The 23171-nt window shown below is 39.9% G+C and overlaps 1 protein-coding gene across 8 annotated transcripts in view; it reads left to right on the top strand.

Moving 5' to 3' along the window:
* Window positions 1-23155, top strand: part of TTLL7 (tubulin tyrosine ligase like 7) — a 131368-nt gene extending 108213 nt beyond the window's left edge. For 4 of the 8 annotated variants that reach the window (XM_025211528.1, XM_025211527.1, XM_025211526.1 and 1 more), the window contains 3 exons: window positions 6213-6373; window positions 10923-11096; window positions 16168-23155. In XM_025211528.1, coding sequence (XP_025067313.1) covers window positions 6213-6373; window positions 10923-11096; window positions 16168-16288 — 456 coding nt within the window. In that variant the 3' untranslated portion in view covers window positions 16289-23155. Of the gene's footprint in view, window positions 1-925; window positions 1068-6212; window positions 6374-10922; window positions 11097-11450; window positions 11569-15592; window positions 15739-16167 lie in introns of those variants that run through there. The other 4 variants (XR_003095585.1, XR_003095586.1, XR_003095587.1 and 1 more) reach the window with 4 other exon arrangements.
* Window positions 23156-23171: the final 16 nt, after the last annotated feature.

Genomic DNA, 23171 nt, shown 5'->3' with positions numbered 1-23171 from the left:
AATCTACTGTTCTACAGAGGAGTTTTTTTTTTTTTAAATTTGCAGCCTTCATGAATTGGTTATGGTGGCCATAAGCACTGGTTGAGGTAGAATCATTGTATTGTTTTAGTATTGCCTGAGTACTCTTTTTTTGCTAACAATAATCTGTTCCATTTTTATAATAGTATTACTATGATCTCCCCAGATCCATACGTATAGGTCTTCTCCATCTTGTGCAGTGGGACAGCCACAGCAGTACTCTTCACTATTTTTTACCAAAACACACAGAGGCATCTATGGGCTGGGGGATTGGGGCAAAGGTCTGGTTGAGAGAGAATGTCCAGATGTCTATCATACTCTACTCAGCATTGTGTCCAGGGAAAAGAGAGTTTAGCCCTGGACCTCAAACTGTAAATCTGAAGTGGAGATCTCCCTTTGCGGGGGGAAGAGGGGGAGCAGATGAGTCCAGGAGTAGTTCTTATTAGCATAGACTAATTTAGTCCAGGCCATTAGAAGTGGAAAATAGACTGGAGTATGGGGTCAGAGCTGCAGCAGATGCACAGAACCTCTGGACAGCATCTTGGGGATTTTCTTTCATCTTTTCCACAAGGGTCTTCCCCTCCCTTCATCCCACCCCAAAACAATGGCCAGAGGAGAAAAGTGTTTTTTTTCACTTGGAGAACTTAGAGGGGAAGTGGCACTTACACCTGACATGGTGTCACCAGCCCAGTGTTTATCGAGTGTCTCATGAGAGCTGGCGATACTGTTTCATCCATTCATTACCCCTGCTTTTTTCCTCCTGCCACACAGGATTTAGGCTTTTTGCCATCTAATACAATTTTTAGCTGTGTCATTTTATCATTTTTATGCGGTGGTTCCCCTGTAAGTGACATGCTTTTAAAAAACACATGAGGGAAGCCTATACTTTCTTTATCTACTCATGTAGTACTCGGGGCAGATACTGGAGGTCAGGATGATGTAGAGGGCTATTATTAAGAAAAACTGAAGTCCTGGAAATGTGGATTTCTTTGAACTTCTTGTGACGATATCTCCGATGGCTCAGGAGACTAGTACCACCTGAAGCACTGGTGAGCTTGAATTTTTTTTTGTGGCAGTAGAAGGGATTTGTGATAAGTTTTGTACTTTAACCTCTACCCCTTCAAGCAGTTAGTTATTCTTAGAGAAGTAGCTGTACCTTTATATAATTTTGACATTGCAGCTGAGGATTCCCATGTGTGCAAAGCTTTAGTGGATCTGAGAACAGAGTTCTTGTGGAGATACAGCGAAAACAGAAAAGGAATGAGTAGTGGAGAATATTTCAGAGAGTATATGAAATTAGTTGAAAAGCAGATTCTGTAATTCTGTGAAATACAAAACAGAAACTTGGGCCTTCAGGCCTATACTCTTGGATTACTTGAAAGTGCTAGAATTTGAGAAGGCAATATGTGGAGGATATGTTAGGTTTTCAGAACGTTCATCCCCATCAGGTGTGCTGCCTTTAAAGATTTATCCACCTTTCCTGTGGAAAAATATAAGCCCTGTCTGTAACCATAATTTCTAACATACAACAGTAGTTTAGGGGCCATACAGCAACTGTAAAAGAATTGATCAGTGGAAGAGTTGTTACTTATATGAGACTTTTCCCAGCTTTGGTCTTCAAGACTTTGGAGAAAATGTGATGTTCTGTAGGAGAAAATATATCAATTTTGTATTGCCTACCATAGTACACATTCTTAAATAGGTTTCCATTGCTGCTGCATGGTCTGCATCTTGTTTTGAACAGTCAGTTTATTTAACATCTTTTATTGTTAATACTTAGATGATCTCTTGTGTTATGGTGCAACTATGTTAAACAGATAGGAATGGACAGTCTGTTGAAATAATTTGCCTGGTGCTAGTTGTATGTAAGTATCATAAATTTCATAGATTTCATAGACATTAGGGCTGGAAGGGACCTCAGAAGATTGAGTCCAGGCCCCCGCCCGAAGGGCAGGTAGTCAGCTGGGGTCACAGGAGCCCAGCAAGATAAGCATCCAATTTACTCTTGAAGGTGTTCAATGTAGGTGCTTGAACAACCTCCAGTGGCAGGCTATTCCAGACCTTGGGGGCTCAGACAGTAAAGGAATTCTTCCTTATGTCCAAGCCCCCAAGGTCTGGAATAGCCCCCAAGGTCTGAAATTATTATACCCCTGCTAAATTGTAGAAAGCTCTGTAAAGTTTTTTATTACTATCCAAAGTTTTCTATTCTCTTATGCAAGACGAAGAGACTGTTACTATTTTTGGTGAGATGCTCGAGTGGCAACTGTGCTAGTGACATCATCATAATAGCAACCACAGAAGTTTACAGTAGCACCTTACTTGACTTCAGCTTGTTATGAGTCATGACGGACACCTATACACGTGACAGATGTCTGGTTTGACAAGTGCTAATAAGAACATGTCGGAGCAGACTCAGTTAATACAGTGTGCTGCAAGTCTGCTGGAGCATACTGATTAGTGCGCTTCACCAGCCTCTGTGTCACATGTATTCAGTGTTTCCATGTTTCAAAATGGTGGTGGGGATGCTTTAACTAAAGCTAAATACACGTGACAATGCAGGTGCTTTAAATTAATTAAATTTTAATTAATTAAAGTGCCCCCCCTCCACTGCAGAGCATGTGTATAGATGCCCAAACTGTCTCCAATTTAATCATCTCTTTTCTCTGATTTAAATGCAAAGAAAAAAGACAGGTCATGCACCTTGATATCATGGGCTTTTATTAGTAGTTTTTGAGCCAGTGAAAACTAATGCAAAGAAAACTTAGGTTGGTGCCTAGGAAGAACTTTCTGATTATGAAGGTGGTTAAGTATTGGAACAGGCTATCTAGAGAAGCTGTGGAATCTCTCATCCCTAGAAATTTTCAGGAGCAGGTTGGGCAGATACTTGGCTGGGATAGTTTAGCCAGGGATGATCATGCCTTGAACAGGGGGCTGGACTAGAAGACCTTCCAACTCTACTTTCCTGTCATCCTATATCACAAATAGAAGGGTATCCATATTACTCGATAGAAATAAACATTTTGATGTCTTAATTATCTCCATTCAAATTGTATAATGTGGGAAGGGAGCACATGGCAACAGTAATTAACATATTAAATTGTTATTGTGGGGACTTTCTCATCCAAATATCTTTCTAAAAGGTTTAATGGAGATGAAACGCAGTTGCAGATACAGTTCCCTTCTTTCTGTTTCCAACAGTTTCTTAAAATGTGTTCCAACTGTGAGATCAAATCATTTTGTAATTTTGCTTAAGATATTCAGAAGCCTGATTGTATGGGATGCAGAATAAGACTTGAATGTGGTGCATTTTACCCAGGCTGTATGCATTAGAGCCCCTGCAGAGCTGCTGTCCCCTTAGCATTTTTTTTTACTACTACTTCATTATACAGTTACTTTGGGAAATGATGTTTTACTTGTTTTCACTGTGTTCATTTCCATTGGGTTTAGTCTCCATGTGAAGAACAGATTATGCAAGATCAAGAAGGCCTATCTGCCATACCATGGCATTCCCCCATGCAGTGGTTTTATTGTTAGTTATAAACCTCCTTCATCTTGTGCCATTATTTTAAGTAAGGACCAGCTGTTTAGCCATATGGAAGAGTTTGTCATATATACCTGTAAAGAGATTAAACATTTGCTGGGGAAATAAGGGTTTTCTTACATAGGTTTGGTCTTTGAATGCACAATGTTATGCTAAAATGACAAACTTTCATACTGTATACATCATCCTACTGGCTACATTCCCCAATCATTCATTCCCTTTTTAGATATCTCTTGTATATGTAATGCAGATATAAGTTTTGATATCATCTTAAATGATAAGCAGTGGGGACACCTATCAGAAAAAACCCCACACACTTTCTTTTAGTTGGCTTTGTTTCATTGTGATGGTAAACTCATCATAGACTGCTTTTAGGATTATATGTGCAGGGCTGGCCCGTCCTGTACTGCGAAACCTATGGCCTCAGGGTGCCCCTCAGCTAAGGGGGCCTCTTGCATCCAGCCACTTGCCACCCCCCCCGCCACCAGCTTCACATCTGGCTGCTTGCTGCCACCCCTGCCGCAACTGCCACCAGCTTCTTTGGTTGCTTGCCACACTCCCCTCCCCTGCTCCCCACCCCCGCTGCCATCAGCTTCTTCAGGGCAGGGGGCCCCAAAACTATTCCTTGCAGGGGACCCCAAAAAATTGTGGGCTAGCTCTGACTATGCACCATGCTTAGGGTGCCAGCAAAAGTCCTCTGCACCATTTAAACAACAGGTTTAGAAAATATTTAGTCTGGGCACAGACATTCAGAGAGGTTAGGGGGAGGTTAGATCAAGTTAAAAATGGCCACTTGGTCTAAGGTGAGTCAGGATGGGGGGCTAGTGGGGATGGGTTGATTAGGAGGAAGGTGGGGTCTTGTGGATTGGGGGCATAGTGGGGGCAGATTGGGTCCACAGGGGGATTGGGGGAGCAGATGGCTTCTGTGGCAAGGATTGGGAGAGATGGGTGGTGTCTGCAGGGTCATGGGGGGACCAAGTGGGATCCACGAGGAGATTGGGGGATTAGTGGGGCAGATAGTGTCCTCAAGGGGATTTCAGGGGTCTGGGAGGGTTTGACAAGATCGGAGGGGAGGGCATGTGGGTCTGCAGGGGCAGGTTTGAGGGAGTTCAGAATCTATCTTTCCCATTCTTTAGATCCCGGGGCTATTTTTAGCCCCCTGAGTCCAGTTCCACTCCTCCTCCCCCCCCCCCCCCCCCCGCAACCTCCAGTGAACCTACCCCCATCCTTCCTGCCCCTCTCAATGTCAGGAATTAATTCCTCAGCTCCCAGAATTGGCAAACTCTGATAAAACTGGCACAAGGGGGGAAGCATCTTGCAGGCTGGGAGTTTTGGTGGGCTGGAGTAGGGAGGGGGGGCTGGCTGGCTGGTCCATTGGGGTGTTCCATCTGGAGGTGGGGTGAGGGGCTGGGAGGGCCAAAAAATAGCCTGATGCTATAGGGGTGGATAGGAATAGCACAACTCAAGGGCTGAGGCCAGCAGCTGGGCTTTCCCAGCCCTGGGGCTGCGCTGGGAATTGTACAAAAGTTTGTGACAGTTAGAATAGTTTTAAAATGGCCAATCTGATCTAAGTTAGACTACCTCAGAGGTAGGGGTAATTTAGATCGAGTCAGTCATTTTTAGACCTATCTAGCATTCCTGGAACTTCTATACAGTTTGCACTTAGATTGACTTAACTAGGGATCTAAATGTAAGGTCTGCACCTGGGTGAACCAAGTTAAATTGGGTGGCCAGTTTTAACATGTTATAACCTCCCTCTCCTGCCCCGCCAATGTATGCATCCTTTATGGATATATGAAAAGATGCAGGTTAGTCTACCCACAACTCCCACTGAATTCTAAGGGAGTTACACAAGTGTGTCTTAGAGTAGACCTGGACATCATTCCTAATTAGTACATATGTTAGAGTCTACTGGGGTATGTATACATTATAGAAAGGCAGATTTAAACATCTGACTAAAACTCATATTAGAGAGAGAAAAAGGCAGGATTTACATGCTGTGCACAAATTTCCAGGTTTCATCTTTTCCTTAGTCCCTTCTCCAGAAACTGCATTCAGATTGGCAGTATTGAGTAATGAGGCCTTATTTCAAGTTTTCTTGCACTAATTCAGGCATAAAAACAGACTCAAATAAACACAGGACATTAAGGTCTGATTTTTGGGCAGTGCTATGCACCTGTAATACACTTTGAAGTCCATGTAGATTGTGTGAGCTCAGCCCCTCAGGATTAGTCAGTCCTCTACAGAGCAGGTGGTATTCAAAGTAGGGGAACCACTTCTGCAGCATTCGTTATTTCTTAAGATAAGGCTCCTTATCTCTCTTTGTGTACCTGTTTCATTTTCTCTTTTTACTTGTTTTGCCATTATTTTAACTGGCTAGTTATTGGGGGAAGTGAAAAAATGACATCATGTAATAAGAATGAAAAATTTTGATTGGTTTTCTTGCAAAATGGCTTTGATGGAAAATGCATGCCACAACATATGCAGAAATGAAATGTAGCAGCTTGTTGAAATTTACAAGTGATAATGCTGTGCGATTATCTCTCTACATTTTCTTTCTGTTCACTGAATTAAGACAGATGTTGGGTCTGAGGTTTTGTTAAATATGCTAGATTTTAAAGTATGTTGATTTGCTTAAAATATTCTTTTCTAGGTTTTGGACATAGTCAGGACAAGCGTTCGCACTGTTCTACAACGTGTCTGGAGGGTTTCGGACATTGAAAGTTTACAGTTATACCGTATTTTTAACCGTGTGTTCAGTCGCTTGCTCTGGAGCCATGGCCAAGGCCTATGGAACTGTTTCTGTAATTCAGGGTAGGCCTAAATATATTTATTGTTCTAATTTTTTTTATAACTTTATCAGTACACATAGGGTTGGTAAAAATGTAATGTTTACTTTCATTCAAGAAATTATGATGTTATTTAGAACTGGTTTTAAAACAATCTAAGGTACATGCAATTTGAAACCTAATAACATAGGTTAAGCATTTCAGTAATGGGTACAAACAGTTTGGATCCTATAATCATATGCAGGCAGCTAAGCAAGCAATCTGATTTTCAGAAGTGCTGAACTGCAGTGGTTAAGTGAGAGCTTCTCAATACTCGGCACTTTTGAAATCAAACCACTCCGTTGGGTGCCCAGATTATGGCCTTCACATTAGGTGCCTACTGAAAAAAATATGATTTGATCTATCTAGGTTTGGCCTCATCTACTTGATCTCTAGCGTAAAAGAGGGATAATTCAGTCACAGGCTCGGCTGACATGTTACACTGCAAATGCACAGAAGTATGAGTTACAACCAATAAAGCAGAATTTCTGAATGGCATTTTGTTTGCTCCTCACGCATACTTGAAATAATGGTGAAAATGTAAGTGAAAAGTAAAAAGTTGTCATACAGACATGTAATGAAATATTTATTTTGGTTGGAAAGAAAGTCTGCTTATTGGAAAATACTGTGCCATTTAAAAAAAAAAATTAATTACTCTGTTCTGAAACCTTACCTTGTTGTAGGAGGAGCTTTTGTGTATATATCAAAAAATAAAATGCCAAAGACCTTTTTTTCTTTCATAAAATAAAAGCATAAATGTATGAATATATATCATATATAGAGTGCATTTAAGTTTCTCTATAATTGTATGCAGTGAATGATTAATAGGAAGTTTTTTTTGATTAACTTGCATAAGAGGATTCAGAAGAGATTTATTAAAAATGAACTTCAACAAATATACACAGTATGATGGATTTCATATGTACAAAAGGAATTAATATGTACTTTACATACAGTAATTTGTAGAGAATTCATGTAGTGCACTTATTTATGTAAGAAGGTTAGGAACAGATGTTGCATTTGTCCTGGGACATATTGTGCTTGTGTTTTTGTGCTGGAATGGAAAAGTTCCATGATTGGTGTGTATATGCATCACCCTTCCAACTGGCTGAAGGTGCTACCACTTTTCTGCTATTAATTTGGTGATGCAATCCCAAGGCAACCATTCAGATGCACTTTGTGATGTCCTAGGTCCAACTGTTAGCACATCTTAGCCTATGACGCTTTTTAGGGGTTGTCCTAGGACAATAAAACAATGGGCATGGACATCTGAGTGATTTCACTTTGTCCCAGAATACAATGGCTTCTTCCAGACCAAATACAATGTCTGTAGCCTAAGAAACCTTGTCTATATGTCCAGCGCAGTGCAGAAAAAGAAAGAAGAAAAAAGTATACTAAAACCAACAAACTCAGCATATTGAGAATCTGTCCCAAAATATGGTCTGTTTATTTTATTTTAGGATTATTTCTCTAATTGCCTAAAGTTTGGGGTTTTTTCCCCTATCATATAAATGATATGAAGCTACTGGAAATATCCAGAGATTGATTTCTTTGTTACACCAAAATCACCTCCAAAGGGATGCTTCTCAGTGTCAGTCATGTCTGGAAAACAACACCCATTAGGATTATATTAGCATTCTCCCACACCAATGAATGTTTCAGAGTATGGTTAGCAAATGGCTGTATGTCACCAGCCTTAATTATGTCCTCTTTTTAGCTCCCTATGGAAGTATGGACTCTCTTCATCCCCCAATACATTTCTGGAGTTGTGATTTTAGGTTCACTTAATTTCTTGTGTTGTGTAATATTAATTTTAGTTAAATTGCTTTAAACAAGATGGTAGGTTTGGATCTCTTGCTTTTAATGTTGTAATTTTTGTGGAAATCTTTCATTTCAGATTTTTTCTTTTCACCAAAAAAAGTTTCTTGTTTAAAAAAAATTGATCATCTCTACTTTTGAATGGGTTCAGGATCACAGTTCTTAAGCTAGCTGAATATTTCAGTGAAGAGCTAGATTTTTAATATAGGAATAGATTCTTTCATCTAGAACAAGATCTTCATCTGTAAAATTCAGCTGCCTCAGGAGCTGAACTAAATTTCAGATTCTGTTCCTTCTAAAATAAGTTGTTTTGTGACATCCTGTCTAAAAAGATGTATAAAACCTCTATGCTGTATGGCTGTTAAAATTGCCCTACATGTAATGTACATACTTAAGGCTATCATTAGTACTTATCTTCTCACCAGACAAACTGTTGCAGGGGTGGACATTTATTTGGGCTGGAGGGCCACTTAAGGAGTTTTGGTGAGCTGTTGTGGGCCATGGGAGGGGTGCAGTGGTGGTCACCCAGCATGGCGAAGGGTGGGAGCAATTGATTCTATCCGGCCTAGGTGAATGGCCCCGTGCTGCAGTCCTGCCCCTGCCTGTCTGTCTTGTTCCTGGATGCTTCTGCTCTTGGTATATTCATGAATAAAATCTCTGTGTTATAATCCTGACATAGCTTTAATAAAATTCAGCCTAGGTCGGTAGGTGTCTGTCTGTCTGTCTACTTAGGCTGAATTTTATTTAGGGTGGTATGTATGTGTGTAAATCTCCTTCCCTTGCTGTGTAGATCCAATTCACACACACATTACATTCAAGCAGGAACGGGGGGCTCTTTTCTTAGGAAATGTAGTATTTTCATTTTTCCTGAACATCCTGATACTTTTATTCCCTTGTGTGAAAGAGAAATCAATAGCCACTTTGTTATCACTTCAGAAGTTCCATCTCTCTCTCTCTCTCTCTCTCTCTCTCTACAACATTTTGCACTTACAACATGTATAAATTGAAACCCTGTTTCAACTTTATAACATCAGTTTTGACTTTACAATGCTTGATTCAACGCCATGTTATGCCATGCCACACCATGCCAGTGAACAGGTTGGCTGCATCGCCCATCTCCCTGGAGAACATCTGTCCAAATTTCCTTGGACACTTTCTTTAAGAAAACGGACAAGACAAGACTCCAGAAAACCTTGCAGCCAAGACTCCTGAGAAGACTCCAACCAAGAGCCCTTCAAAAAGTCCAGCAAAGTCGCCTCAAATAAGTCATTCCAAATCAATATGATTGCTATTTACAATATAAATACATTAATGTAGCTATATTACTTATCTATAATTGATTGAGTACAACATTCTGGGTTATTTTTCTGTAAAAAATAAAGTATTGGGCCTTGGTTCAGGAACCAATCCCCCATTTATAATATTGTTTCCTATGGGAAAATCGGTTGTGAGTTACAGCGTTTTGACTTAAGACGCGGTTTCCAGGAGCCAAGTGTGTCGTAAATCCGAGGACTGCCTGTATGTATGTGTGTACACCCATACGTATAATCTCTTAGATTTCTTGTTAATGTTGAGAATCTTATTATGTTACATTGAGGCTAATAAGATATCACTGTGGCCACAAATCATATATAAACTGGGTCCACATATTCCACTCTGTTGAAAAAATCCCTTGCAAGTGGGGGAAATGGTCAAAAAACTCAACACATGAAATCAGGCATTTCTCAAGGGATTTTGAAGCCTTATTTATGTAACCTAAGGAGTAATCTCCATATCTCGTGGATCTGCAAGTAATGGGGTACCCAGAACCCACCCTTGCAGATCCTTTAAATCTTCTTGTCTAGGGTAATGTTTTATGAATCCTATTTTATGCTCTTTCTTGTGCTGCTAGAGAAGAGAACATTTTCCATTAGAACATATGCTCCATGCTGGTGAATGTGCTGTACCTTAAAATCAGTTAGATATACACAGACATATCTTAGATTCTACTTGTCTGATTTCCAGTTCGTGCACCGATGTCACAGTTCTCAAATCTTCTATTTTGGGGATAGTCTTGACCATACTAATGTCCAAGTAGAGCTATGTGTCTTGGCTGGGCTGAGAACCTGCCTTCTCAGTATTGTTTGAAAACTGAGGTGGAAAAATTAAAAGTGAAAATCTTTCGTTTAACCTTCCTATTGAAAATCAGAAACCAAGCGTAGCATTTTGAAAATTTATATTCACTTGCTATATGTAGCTTTTGCTATTTTCTTCATACTTAATATCATGGTCTTCTGAAATGAATATATAGCACCATAATACTTTCATTTATTAATTTCTTTGACATCACATTAGCGAGTATTCTCCTAGTAGCTTGTTAAAAATAAATCAGTATTTTGTGTATTTTGTGTTGTAAAATACCATTTAAAATTATCTGGCAGTAAATCTTTATGTGCTGAACCTAAACAATGGCCCTATAAAAGCTTTAGGGGACATAATGAATGAAAAATGGCTTGTGCGCATTTTCAGATATGAAGATTAACTTCTTAATTTGTATTTTATATTCCCACCATCTGTCTGTATTTGGGTTAAATAACATATGCCTTTTCCTGTAAACAGGCAAGGTCATGCTTTTTTCTCTTGCTCCTCCATTACTAAATATGATGTATAGCAATAAAGCTCTTAGATTGCCATTTGTGACAGAAAACATGAAGTCATGTCTGTTTCCATGCCAACAGGAGCTCTTGGGAAACCATATTCAGTAGAAGCACAGAGGTGGTGACTCCTGAGCAACTCCAGTGTTGTCAACGAATAGTGCAGCTTTGTAAACACTGCCTGCTAGTGGTGTACAAGTATTCAACAGATTCAAGAGGATCTGTGACTGGATTTATCCCCAGTTGGGATGATACCAGGTATATACTTCTGTATTTATCTCTCTAACTTTCAGTTATGTGAAAAATAGCGGAACTTATGATCAGATTTTGCGATACACAGCAACACTTCCTTCTGTGCCTAGGGAACAGCAGCAGAACTCCTTCATGATTTGTGCAGCACAGAGGACAAGTGTATCATAGTTCCTATCGTTATAACCTTGGTAGTGTGTTTATGAAATCAAAGAATTCTTTTTCCTGATTAAAGGAGGGTCTTACTATACAGAATTATTTCAAACGATCTCAATAAAATCTTATCTGGTTAATGCCCCAAATAGCCAGGGTAAGAAGGGCACTCAGTCCTTAACTGAAACTTTCCTTTCTTTCCATTCTCAGATCTCTCAAAGTCACTGATTCCTGATTTGTGTTCTTAGAGGTCTCTAATATATATTATGCTTCTTGCTTCACAATCATTATGAGATCCCACAGGAGCCTAGCTCCAGCCTGTGGCCAGGTAAGTGCCATCTGATTTACTGTATTGCACAGTTTTGCAAAGTTGACTTCTAAAAACTGCCGATGTAAACGGTTATATTTATTATTATATCTCAAAGAGTATATAGTTTTTCAAACCTTGCAAAACAGCACCATATAGTAAAAAAACCAAAACTATTTTGGCACTTACCAATTCCCCATAGATTGGTTTTGTTCTTCAGCTGAGTAGCACCATGGTTATAATACCATCAGTACATGTCTTACTGAAATGTCCCTGTAGCAGGAGCCAGTGGTCTGTGACTTAATGGTCCTAAACTGGAGAATGAAAGGTAAGTTTCAAGTTAGCTGGGCACTGAAAGGTCCTTTTACCCTGGCAATTGGAAGGTTTGTTTTGTTTATGTAAGAAAAGGTTTAATGGGTCTTTGCGAAGACAGTGTTTGTTCCTTAAAGCATTAATGTATTAATAACCTGTAAAGATACACCCTTTATATTTCTTATTAGACCTAGTTTACCATGTAATCACTTGAGCAAGCTCTTAAAATAGTTCTTTGATATCTGCTGTTGTCACGTGAACATTCAGGGGCTTTGACATAATTTAATTCAAGCTTGAAACAAGTTGCTTAATCACACCAAAGGTAGAGGTAATTTAGCTACAAAACAAACTATATGCAATATTAACTTATACATGACCTCTGTCAGTAGAATGCTAAATTCATATGAATTGGGAAAGACAGAAAAGGTTGAGCTTGAAGGTATTCTCACTTCCATTGTCAATAGTAAAGAACTTTTTTTCCCCATCAAATTCAAACAAGCAGTCAAACAAATCAAGTCACTTGAAAATACTGAAGCAAACAGCCCAATCGTGGCAAAGAAATTGGAAACAATGATGTAGGGATAATTTTTCCAGCTCCAGTTTTTAGTGCGTCTGAAGTCCAAAGGCAGTTTATTCCTCAAGTTTAAACATGAGCAAATTTTGAGTCCTCAATTCTAGGTAACTTTATATCAGCCACAACAAAGACACTGATTTAGGTCTTTATGAGTGTAGTTGTCACGAAAACTGTGATTGATTAAAAACCACAACAATCTGCATTTATCTTCACAAATGTTACATTTATAGTACAACTAGTTTAATTCTTTAGCTACCCCTTTTATTCTGGTTTTATAGAAAGGGCTTCTTATTTTCTGTATGAGAGAAACTCGCATTTAAGGTGGGTTTGCCTGTAGTGGTCCAGCCTATCCTAAAATAGACAAGTTAACTGAGAAATTATTTTCCTTAAAATGGTATAATTGCGGTGTAATTTCACCTTGTGCCTGGATCCATATTTTTAAGATATCCAGAAAACTGTATAAAAGCATTTCCCTTTATTTTTTTGATTACTATGATGATAGAGCACAATCCTGTAAAGTACAGCATCTGGTCAGGGCATAGTTTAAAGCTGTCTTTGGCATACAGCATGCACATACTTTCATAATTTTGTAAAGTTTCATTTGTATAGCTCTGGTGAGCTTTCTGGAGCAGAAAACTATTTTTAGTTTACCGTTTGATATAATTCTGGCACATTTGTCAAATAGCTGCATCTCTATTTAAAATTAATTATTTGTACAGGGATTGAGAGAAGTTTGATTAAAGTAGTGCCATGATCTCTCATTTTTTGCAGTTCACACAAAAGTGCAAGTCCAAGAACTATTTTTACTTTTCTTGGTGGGGAAAAGACAATAATTCATTTACATTTGTTGCATAAAAAAGCTCAGGCACTTTAAGCATTATTGTAAAAGTAATTTTCAATTAAATTAAATATATATTTTAGTTCAGTAATCTCAGAACCCACTTATCAGATACTCATGGGAATACCAAGGTAAATAGTCAGTTATACTTTCTTCACAAAAATTAAAAATGAAATTAGAAATGTTGTAGGAAGGAAAAAAAATAATCATGTTTTATTTCCTCCTAATCGGGAGACCTAACTCTCTCTTAAAACAACCTTAAAAAGGACAAAAGCCGCTCATCTTTGAATCATTACATATTCACCTCTCCCACAAATGAAGAAACATGGCAAGGGCTGCCAAATAATCAGGGATCAGTTGCACTGAATACCTCATCAGAATTTATCCAGCTTTTTGCTCCTTGTCAAGAATCACTGAGCCTAATTCTGAGAGAGAGTATCTTCAGGTCAACAACTATTAAGATGTGCTCATCATTGCACAATATCAGGCTTTTCAAATGCTGCAGAATGAGGGTTACCCTTGAAATAATAGCTTTGCTCAGGGCCTAAACTAAACAAACATTTACAGTTATCATATATCTCATGTTTCCCATTTAAGAATCCTGATCTGCTCCTATCCACATGATTTAGTAGGATCAATCTTTGTTTTTTCAGTGTCTTCATTTGTCATTAATCAATAATTCTCTCGAAAAATGAAACACTTTTTAAGCACTAAACTACATAATGTGTGGTATGTGTAATCTATTATAGCACTGCATGTTGCTCATTATGGATTTTGATTTAATCTGAATGTTGTTTTGCACACTTTTATTGTGGTCATCTAATGACTCCTGCAACTAATTTTGGGAACCGTTAATAGGAAACAAGCTTAAGAATGAATATTGGACAATTTGTGATTAATTTATTTGTAGTATTTTATGAAATACAGGTTAGAAATTATTATAGGCCACATTTTTTTTTTATAGTTTCATAGTTGGTAGGGTTGGAAGGGACCCGAGCAGATCATCAAGTCCGACCCCCTGCCATGGCAGGAAAAAGTGCTGGGGTCAAATGACCCCAGCAAGGTGTTCATCTAATCTCTTCTTAAAGACCCCTGGGGTAGGAGCCAGAACCACTTTGCTTGGAAGTTGGTTCCAGGTCCTAGCCACCCTGACAGTGAAGTAGCGCCTCCTGATGTCTAGTCTGAATCTCCCCTCTGCCAGCTTGTGGCCGTTATTTCTAGCCACTCCTGGTAGTGCTCGGGGGAGCAGGGACTCCCCCAATGCCTGCTGGTCCCCTCTGACTAGTTTGTAACAGGCCACTAGATTCCCCCTCAGCCTTCTCTTGTGGAGGCTGAACAGGTTCAGGTCCCTTAGCTTTTCCTCATAGGGCCTGCCCTGCTGCCGCCTGATCATGCGGGTGGCCTCTGGACCCTCTCAATGCTGTCCACATCCCTCCTGAAGTGCGGCGCCCAGAACTGGACGCAGTACTCCAACTGTGGCCTGACCAATGCCCCATAGAGGGGGAGGATCACCTCCTTGGACCTGCTCAAGCTGCATCTATGGATGCATGACAAGGTGCGGTTGGCCTTCCTGACCGCGTCCCCACACTGTCGGCCCAAGTTCGTTTTGGCATCAGTAATGACTCCAAGATCCTTTTCTGCCTCTGCACTGACAAGAAGGGAGTTCCCCAGCCTGTAGGTATGCTGCTGGTTCTTCCTCCCCAGGTGCAGCACCTTGCACTTGTCAGTGTTGAAACCCATTCTGTTCTCATCCGTCCACCCCTACAACCTGTCTAGGTCCAATTGCAGCCTATTCCTCCCTTCTAGCATGCCCACATCCTCCCACATCTTAGCATCATCAGCAAATTTGAATAGGGTGCTTTTTACCCCCTCATCCAAGTCACTAATGAAGATGTTGAACAGCGTGGGTCTGAGGACCGAGCCCTGGGGGACCCCACTGCCCACATCTCTCCAGTAGGGATTAAAGTAATTCATGACTTTAATGGAATCATGAATTACTGGTGAAGCAGTAGGTTGCAGAAGTCCTAGGTGTCTGCATTACATGGATTACATGACCACTTTTAAAATGGTTGGAAAACAGTCCAGTGATTAGAAGAAGAAACTAAGGACCTGTTTACATGCCTCCAACACTGCTAGGGACTACGACTATGAAAACATGTCCTGCTGACTTGCTCCCACTCCTCATGTTCAAAATGATGAAAAAATGCAATGTGACTGCTGTTAAAGTAGTTTTGGGCATGTGCCTTAAATAATTTTAGGACTGAAAGCCTGACAGTGGTTGTGTGTGCATATCAGCCAGTGATCACATTCCATTTTTTCAGGCTATAGTACGTGCAGATTGGGCATGCTACATGTCCCTGCGATGCTCCCTAGTATGCTTAGAGGCAGTGCAAATGTGTCCTGGGGCTAAAGATTCCTCTGTTTTTACCTTGGCCCTGCTATTGACATCCTCTATGAGTTTTTACAGGTCAGTTAAACACTTTCTACTTCATTTTATATATATATTTAAACTGGGTAAAGAAATACTATTATAAGTGAGATCTTTGGGTGAAAGGTTAATAATAACTTTTGATAATAGTTCGCTTGTGAGGTGTGCTTTGTATATGAGATCTGTCGATTGCCAGAATGTTACCATATTTAGTATTATGAGAAATCAATGGCAAGATATTTGATTGACTCATAGTATGCTCTAGTTTTGCCTAGGTTGTGTATTGATCTTAAAATCATTTCCTTTATCATCTGAGGTAAAGGCCTGCTGCACAGTACTCTGTTTAAGCAGTACATAAAGTCTCAAATACCAAGGTTATTATGCATGGCATATGAATAACTAACTCCTTTGCCCTTGAGTGTTACATTGCCAGTTAAATTCTTCTATTATTTTTTGTAATCATTCTAGGTATTTACTGCCAGGACCTTCACAGTTCATCATGAAAGCGCCATCCTCCAACTTTAGCTGCAGTTCATCTGGAATGTCTCGCTCTAACGTTCTGTTTACACCCAGATATAACCACTTGTGAAATGAAGAGAAAGTTGCCATGCTTTTACTGGCATTCCATTTTTTTGCCAATATAAATTTGTGATGGTGCTAAACATAAGCACTCATATATTTACTATAGTATATAAGACAACAGTTAGCTGAAAACCTACTGTTAAAGCTTAACCTTTCTGGAAATGTAATAAACCTTATTAAGTTGTTTACACAAATATGTGAATGTCTAGATCTTGCTAGGTTTATAAGTAACTCCTTCCTACTAGAAATGTTATTTTTGCTGCAGAATATATAAAATGAAATTGATCTTGGAGATCCTATTACAGTGTTAGATTATTTTATAGGTATAGTATCTTTGGACTTAAAATATTATTTATTGTAAAGACTACTGTTTATTCTCTCATTGACACATTAATCCTTCATCAAGATAGACTATAAAAAGCCTGCTGTAGAACAGTAAAACAGATGAAGCCAGTAAATATAAATAGTCTGATAATTTCTGTAGTACATTTAAAAAAAACTGTAAAAAATGGTTCAAGTATGCAAACATCTTTTTATTTCCCTATAAAATTCACAATTTCAGTAATGATGATGCTTTGCAGGAAGGACATGGTAAAGTATCTTTTAGCCTAAGTGAAGACAATCCAGCGTGCACACATTTAAAAATATCAACTGTGGCATATAGCATCTAGTTGGATCCTTGTAATAAATCAGAGAGCAATGGTGGTTATCAGATACTCCTTCATGCTATTTGTGTCTTGTGTCTTTCAGTTTCATTTGAGACCAAGCAATCATCTCCAACTCATAAAAGAGCTGTGCATATATCTGCTACGCAAGTGATAAAGCAGATATGTTTTCAGAAGCACTGCAGTGCCATCTAAACCTTCCAAGTATTTTGGTTTCCTTTTATTTTTTTTGAGAGTTCCACTATATATTGTAGAGCATGTCCTCTAACAGATAGTACTTTCTAGGCATATTGAAACCGTAAGAAAATAGCTGGAGATGTCATAAATTAGATTTCTGTTGTTCAGAGTCAGCATTCCAGGCCTAGCTGTATGAAACAATAAGAGCCTGATGTAGTTATAAGTGAGATCCTGAAAGTACAATTGATCAGAGTTTCTTGATATCCATGTTTGTCCCTTTTTGCAACACCTTATTTGGGCCCAATCTATAGATAGATATATTCAGGTAGCATATACCATATATGTGGTAGATAATGAATTAACCCAGTTTATATTCATTAACTACCAGATCAGTTCCTGTTACCAGCCAAATGTCTTTTCACTTGTTGATGAACATGACCATATATATTTTTCCCCCTAGTTCTCAATATTTTTATTTTTAATAAAAAGGTGGAGTCCATCCCTCAGATGTCAGAGGGTACAGGCCTTTCTCTGAGATAATTTTTTTAAACTTTGTGCATTGCCTACCAAATAGGGAATTTTGGTATCTTTGCTTTTGTCTGCCCAAGCTATATAGCTGCAAGATGACTATTCCCTAGATATGTTTGAAAAAAATGTACTGTGCTTTTAAAGTTTGACTGCAGTGTTGATCACATGTAGACAGTTTTGCTAGTCTGGCAGAATCCTTTCCCCTCCCATGTTAATACTGGTTTAGTCATACATGATCTCATCAGTTCACTTGATGTATCTCCTTGTACTATACAATGATGACTGCTGATAAGTCAATTACATATGATTACCTGTAAGACCTAATAAAATCCTTCCCTTCTGGAAGTGCAGTGGTCTCTGCAATATACTGCTTTTGGTCATGTGGGAAAGATAGCTTCTAACTTTGGACTGTTGCCACAGGTTGGAGCTGTTTTTGAATCAGTATGCTCAAGAGCCAAGGTGGAGACCATGGCAGTCTCTTTAGCTTACTCTGCCAGCAGTAGGGCATTAAGTATGGCTGTACAGTGTTGGATAGACACAAAATCTCCGTTATCTGGCATGAGTGCGGAATGCCAGGTGCCAGTAATGTAAAAATGCTGGTTATCTAAAAATACCAGAGCCAGAGGGGGGAGGCTTGCGTGCAGCGGTGGTGACGGCGCAGGGTGGTGGATGGTGGTAGCGCAGAGGGGTTGCACACAGCTTGCATGCAGCAGCAGCATGGGGCAGTGGAAGGTGGTGGCAGTGGTTGCACGTGGTGGCACGGAGTGGTGGGTGGGGGCGGCACAGTGCTGGTTAATAGAGTATGCCGGCTAGTAGAATGCCAGAAAACTGGAATTTTACTGTACATAAAAATATCCTGGATACATTGAAGATGTATCTACTGATTTGTTTAAAGTTTTCAAAATCTGGTTTAGTTTCTAGCTGATTGTGGTTTCATTTGTTCATGTTTCTGATGAGCTGTGTTGGCACACTTATAGGTATTTTAATAATTATTAAACTAGTGTGGCAGATAAATAATTCTAAATACCTTTCACCTCTTCAGAAGGTATAGATATGCCTACATGGCACTGTACCTAAAACGGTAATAGGCAACAGTTAAAAACCTGGCTCCATATGGTAGCATAACTAGGACCCATACACTCCTTAATGAAATGCTCCCCACCCTCTGACAGGACCTAACATGTATTTCCAAACTGTACTACAGTCTTGAACGTGAACTGAGGGGTGAAAGCCATTGTTGTATTGTAGATGGACCTCATATGTAGAACAATTGATTGAATTAAGGCTAGTTACTTATACGTTACAACATATACAACATTCCAAGTGATAAGTGAGATAGGAAAGCAAATTTCTCTAGTCGTAGTATACAACGTGTGTGTTTTTAGATTAACACAGTATTTCTAAGGCTGTGGGATGCCTCCCCCCACTGCCATCCCATCTCTGTGGAGGTTTGAGAACAAGGGCACTGAAGGCAGCTGTAACTGCATGAGCCTGGATCTATCCTGACCCCACAGGGCATCTCTGAGAGGATACTAACAGCTGCCCCAATACAGAGACTGCTCTATCTTCCTTCTTTTAAGGTAAAGCTATTAATTTGACTCAGTCCAATTGCATAAGGAGAAGAGGCAGTAATCATTATAAACTGTGAATCTTATTTTTGCAAAGTCCTGTTTGCAGCCACGTATCCTGAAAAGTGAGGGAGAGATTATTATCCTGCTTTTAAATCTTGAGTAAAAGCTAGTACCTAGATAAAATTTGACTTTTTACATGAAATTTGGGTTTAGCATTAAAGAATGATTTTATTGTTAGAGCATATTGGAAACTTGCCTCGGGTCCTTTAAGGTAGGGAGAAGCTGACGGTGACCAGTTCGGGGCTGACTGTGGAGGCCTCCCAGGCAAGTTTCCAGACTTCAGGATGGTGTTTCCACCACTTACATAGTTGGTGTTCTTCACAGATGTTTGCTTGTGCTTTTATACAGAGCTGCAGCTTACCTGGTAACAAAAGCTTTTTTTTTAACTATAGCTGCAGCAGCATTGTGCAGTACGTGGGTTAGGAGGTGGTGGGATTTCTGTCTCTTCTGGCATCACAAAAGATGCCTGTGTCAGGGCTGCAGTGATCTGCCCTCCCTTTGAAAATAAAAGTAATGGCCAGAAAACTGATAACAAATCAGCACACTGAATGGATTTTTAGTTTGGTAGGAGAGCAGATGTTTTAAAAGAGCCTGAAATAGTGTCGGTCTATTCACATTTAGGTGTATAGATGCGTGTATATGCTGCCTCCTTAACCGAAGGCACTCGCAGCTCTCAGGTGACTGGAGCTCAGGTGCTTGGGGGCAGACTCTCCACATGCAGTCCATTCTCACTGTGGTCAAACATAGTCACTTGTGCACCCTAGGCTTCGCTGAAGGACTTTTTCTGAAAAGATCTGTCAAATATTGGAACTAATCTGGAAACTGGGTTCCACTTTCTTCTACTGAGTTGTCATACTGCGCTAGTGTAAAAAATTATTTCACTCTAAGGCAAGACGGACACCTGTAGGGCTACAATTCAGAAAGACCAATTGCACAAACTTAAAAAGATTTCTCACTTTATTTGTGGTGAGAAGCAATTCTTACCCTGTGAACATTTAGCCTGATGGCACCTGCTCTTGCAGCCTTTACAGGGGAAAAATTTCCACTGAAGTCTGTGGGAGTTTTGTTTTGCTCAGATTGCAAAATTGGCTTCCTGACTGAAAAAGGGTGCTGTTTTCCTTCACAGAAAGCTGCTGGTACAGATCTGTTATTCATTTGAGTGTTCTAAATAACGCACTATGTGATGCATGCCCAGTAATATTTTTCCTCTTACAAGAAAGTACATACAAAACTGCTTCTATAATTCTTGGTAACAAGCTTAGGAGGCCAAATGCAAAGGCAGAAGATACTATTTTTAAATTACTACTTTGTCTAGGTAATGTTAAAAAAGAAACATCACTCACTGCACCTAATAATGATACCCACTTGGTGGACTTTGGCCTTAGGGATAATGTTCTGTCTGGAAAGGAATTTCTTGTCTTCATTATAGGAAAATTATAGTCTCTACTATGGCAGTTACTTTTCTGTCTAGGAAAATCTACTGCTGGAATCTGATGAATGAGTTTATCTGAATGATTTCTTAGTTGGGCTAGGACTGGGATAAGTTCCTTTTTAAACAGCAAGGTCTATATTGAATGTACATTTTATGTTTCTATCTTTTATATCTAAAGACTGAAATATTGGCACTTAGATACCATTTAATGTTGGTGTTAGCAAATATTCACCTTTGCTACTGCATTTTGCATGAAGTATTGAGAATTTATTCCCGTTTTCAGATAAAGTTCATTTCTGGATAAGAGCTGTATTCGTGGGAATATTTTTCACTTTCACATTTGCTAATATTTTTATTGTAGCTGTTCTATGAGAATATTTTCACGCCTGAATTGCTTTACACCAAAGTTCTTGTTTGTGAGCCAACCTTTTTGGCAGGAGTGCCATAAATTAGCCTTGTAGACTTTTTGAGTGCTATTTGAATCCCCTTCCCCTGCCCAATCTACTACACTTTCTGCTCCCTGCCCTGTGCTCCCTACATGCTCTGTTTCTCTGTTTTCTGCTCCCTGCCCTATCTGCTACCGTGCTGCCTATCCCATGACACTTGTGCCACTACTGCTGCAGGTTGGCCCTCCTGGTGTAGGAGTCACTCTGTATCTAGTCTTTCTACCATTTAACTCCACTGTAAGCTCCCAAAATAAGGCTTTTATTGAGACCTAACAGGAGCATATGCTGAACTTTGGCCTCAGCTCAGGGTTGAATTTCACTATAGTTAAATATAAGCAGGTGATTACAGGTGAATGTCCCTGAAACTTGAAGAGTTTGGCCAGATGCTGTAATTAAATACCTATCATGGTAAGTGATGCCATTGGGAGATGCAGGTATTCATCAACCCTAGGAAGGAGTGTATTGAAATCAGTATTGCTTTCACTGTTTCCTTCACCGAAGGGCAGGACCAGGCTCTACTTGTGAGGTGGTGTAACTGGTGCTTCTTCATGCACTGCTCTTACATGTAGAGCAAAAAGGCGATGTTCTCTGAAGATAATTTTTAAATCATTGCTAATGTTTGTATTAATTTTTAATGAAAGGGTTTGACAGAGTGGTATCAGGGCTTATCTAATACCTGCTCACATAGTTACAGTCCCTATAGAGCAGCCCGGGCTCGTATTCCTGGCTCACAAAGGGTACATTCCACTGAGCAAGAGAGCGCCACCCTTCAGACTCCAGGTTCTTTAGAGCAAGGACTGTCCTTTACTCTAATTTTATACAGCACCTGATACAAATAGTCCTCCATCCTTTTAAGGCCTGGACTTGTTATCATGGCATGTGCGATAAATAATAACAATCTAAACTAGTTTGTAAAGCGCTTTAGATATTCTTGATTATTTCTAACCTGCTTCCAGCTGTGTAGAGCAAAACACCATACGTTGTTGATGAAATAGACTCTGATAGATCCCAGAGTGATTAGTCTGTGTTCTACAGCAGCTTATGCCTGCACAATAGTCTGTTACCCCAAAATCTTAGCCCTGTTAAGAGTTAGACTAAGAGCTGCCATTGTGAAGAGGTGGAGACATGTAGGCAAGTGACACGCACCTGCTTTCTCCTCTGTTGTGCATTAGTCAAACAGCTGGGTACAAGAGAAGACATAGGCAGGAGAGGCACTTGTAGACCAGCCAGGCCCAATTTTAATAGGTGCTGAGCACCCTCAACTTTCATTCCCTATCAGAAACAGCATTGTGCTTGCAGTCAAAACCTGTTACATCTACATGTATACTATAACACAAAACTGAAAATGCAAGTGGCATTCATTTATGCTCAACATTAGACTCTCATATTCAACAGCCCCTACAATGTTTTTAAAACTAGCTTGGTATCTGTACTGCACTGAGCAGCACAGGTGAGCAGTGGGCACTTCTGGAAGGAAACCCCACAGGGGAATATAATTTTCCTCTGCCCCCAGCTGCTGTCCTCCCTATCAACCTTGTTTACTTCTGTTAGTCAGGCAGCAGCACAGTGGCATTCTGCAGTGCTGGATGATTTGAAGGCTCATTTTTGCTGCCTCCTCTGGGCTTTCTATTGTGCAGAGGAGTAAATTCTTGTCTGAAACAACTGCCTGGGATTAGAACCTTGCGCTCTCTTGCATTCTGATCCTGAGAACGACAGTGCCTGACGCAAAGGGTGCAGTTGCACGTTACACTTAGACCATACTAAGGGCATTTAAAATGAAACTATTTACATGTTAAAACCTGTTTAACTCTTGCGAAGTGCCCCAAATTGAATGAGGAGACCAATTAAAAGGTCTGAATCAACTCATAGCTGTCTGAATCAATTCGGAAAAGATTTGGAGAGCTTCAGCGATTTGGGCAGTCTTCGTTCGCTGCCACAGGGAGCTGGACCTGGACGCCATGCAGCTAAGTAGGGGGCGGGGGAGGGGAGGCTGGACGAGGGGGAGAGGACC

This window comes from Alligator sinensis, unplaced genomic scaffold, assembly GCF_000455745.1.
Source record: "Alligator sinensis unplaced genomic scaffold, ASM45574v1 scaffold32_1, whole genome shotgun sequence".
Taxonomy (NCBI): domain Eukaryota; kingdom Metazoa; phylum Chordata; order Crocodylia; family Alligatoridae; genus Alligator; species Alligator sinensis.
This window is presented reverse-complemented; position numbering and strand designations above follow the sequence as displayed.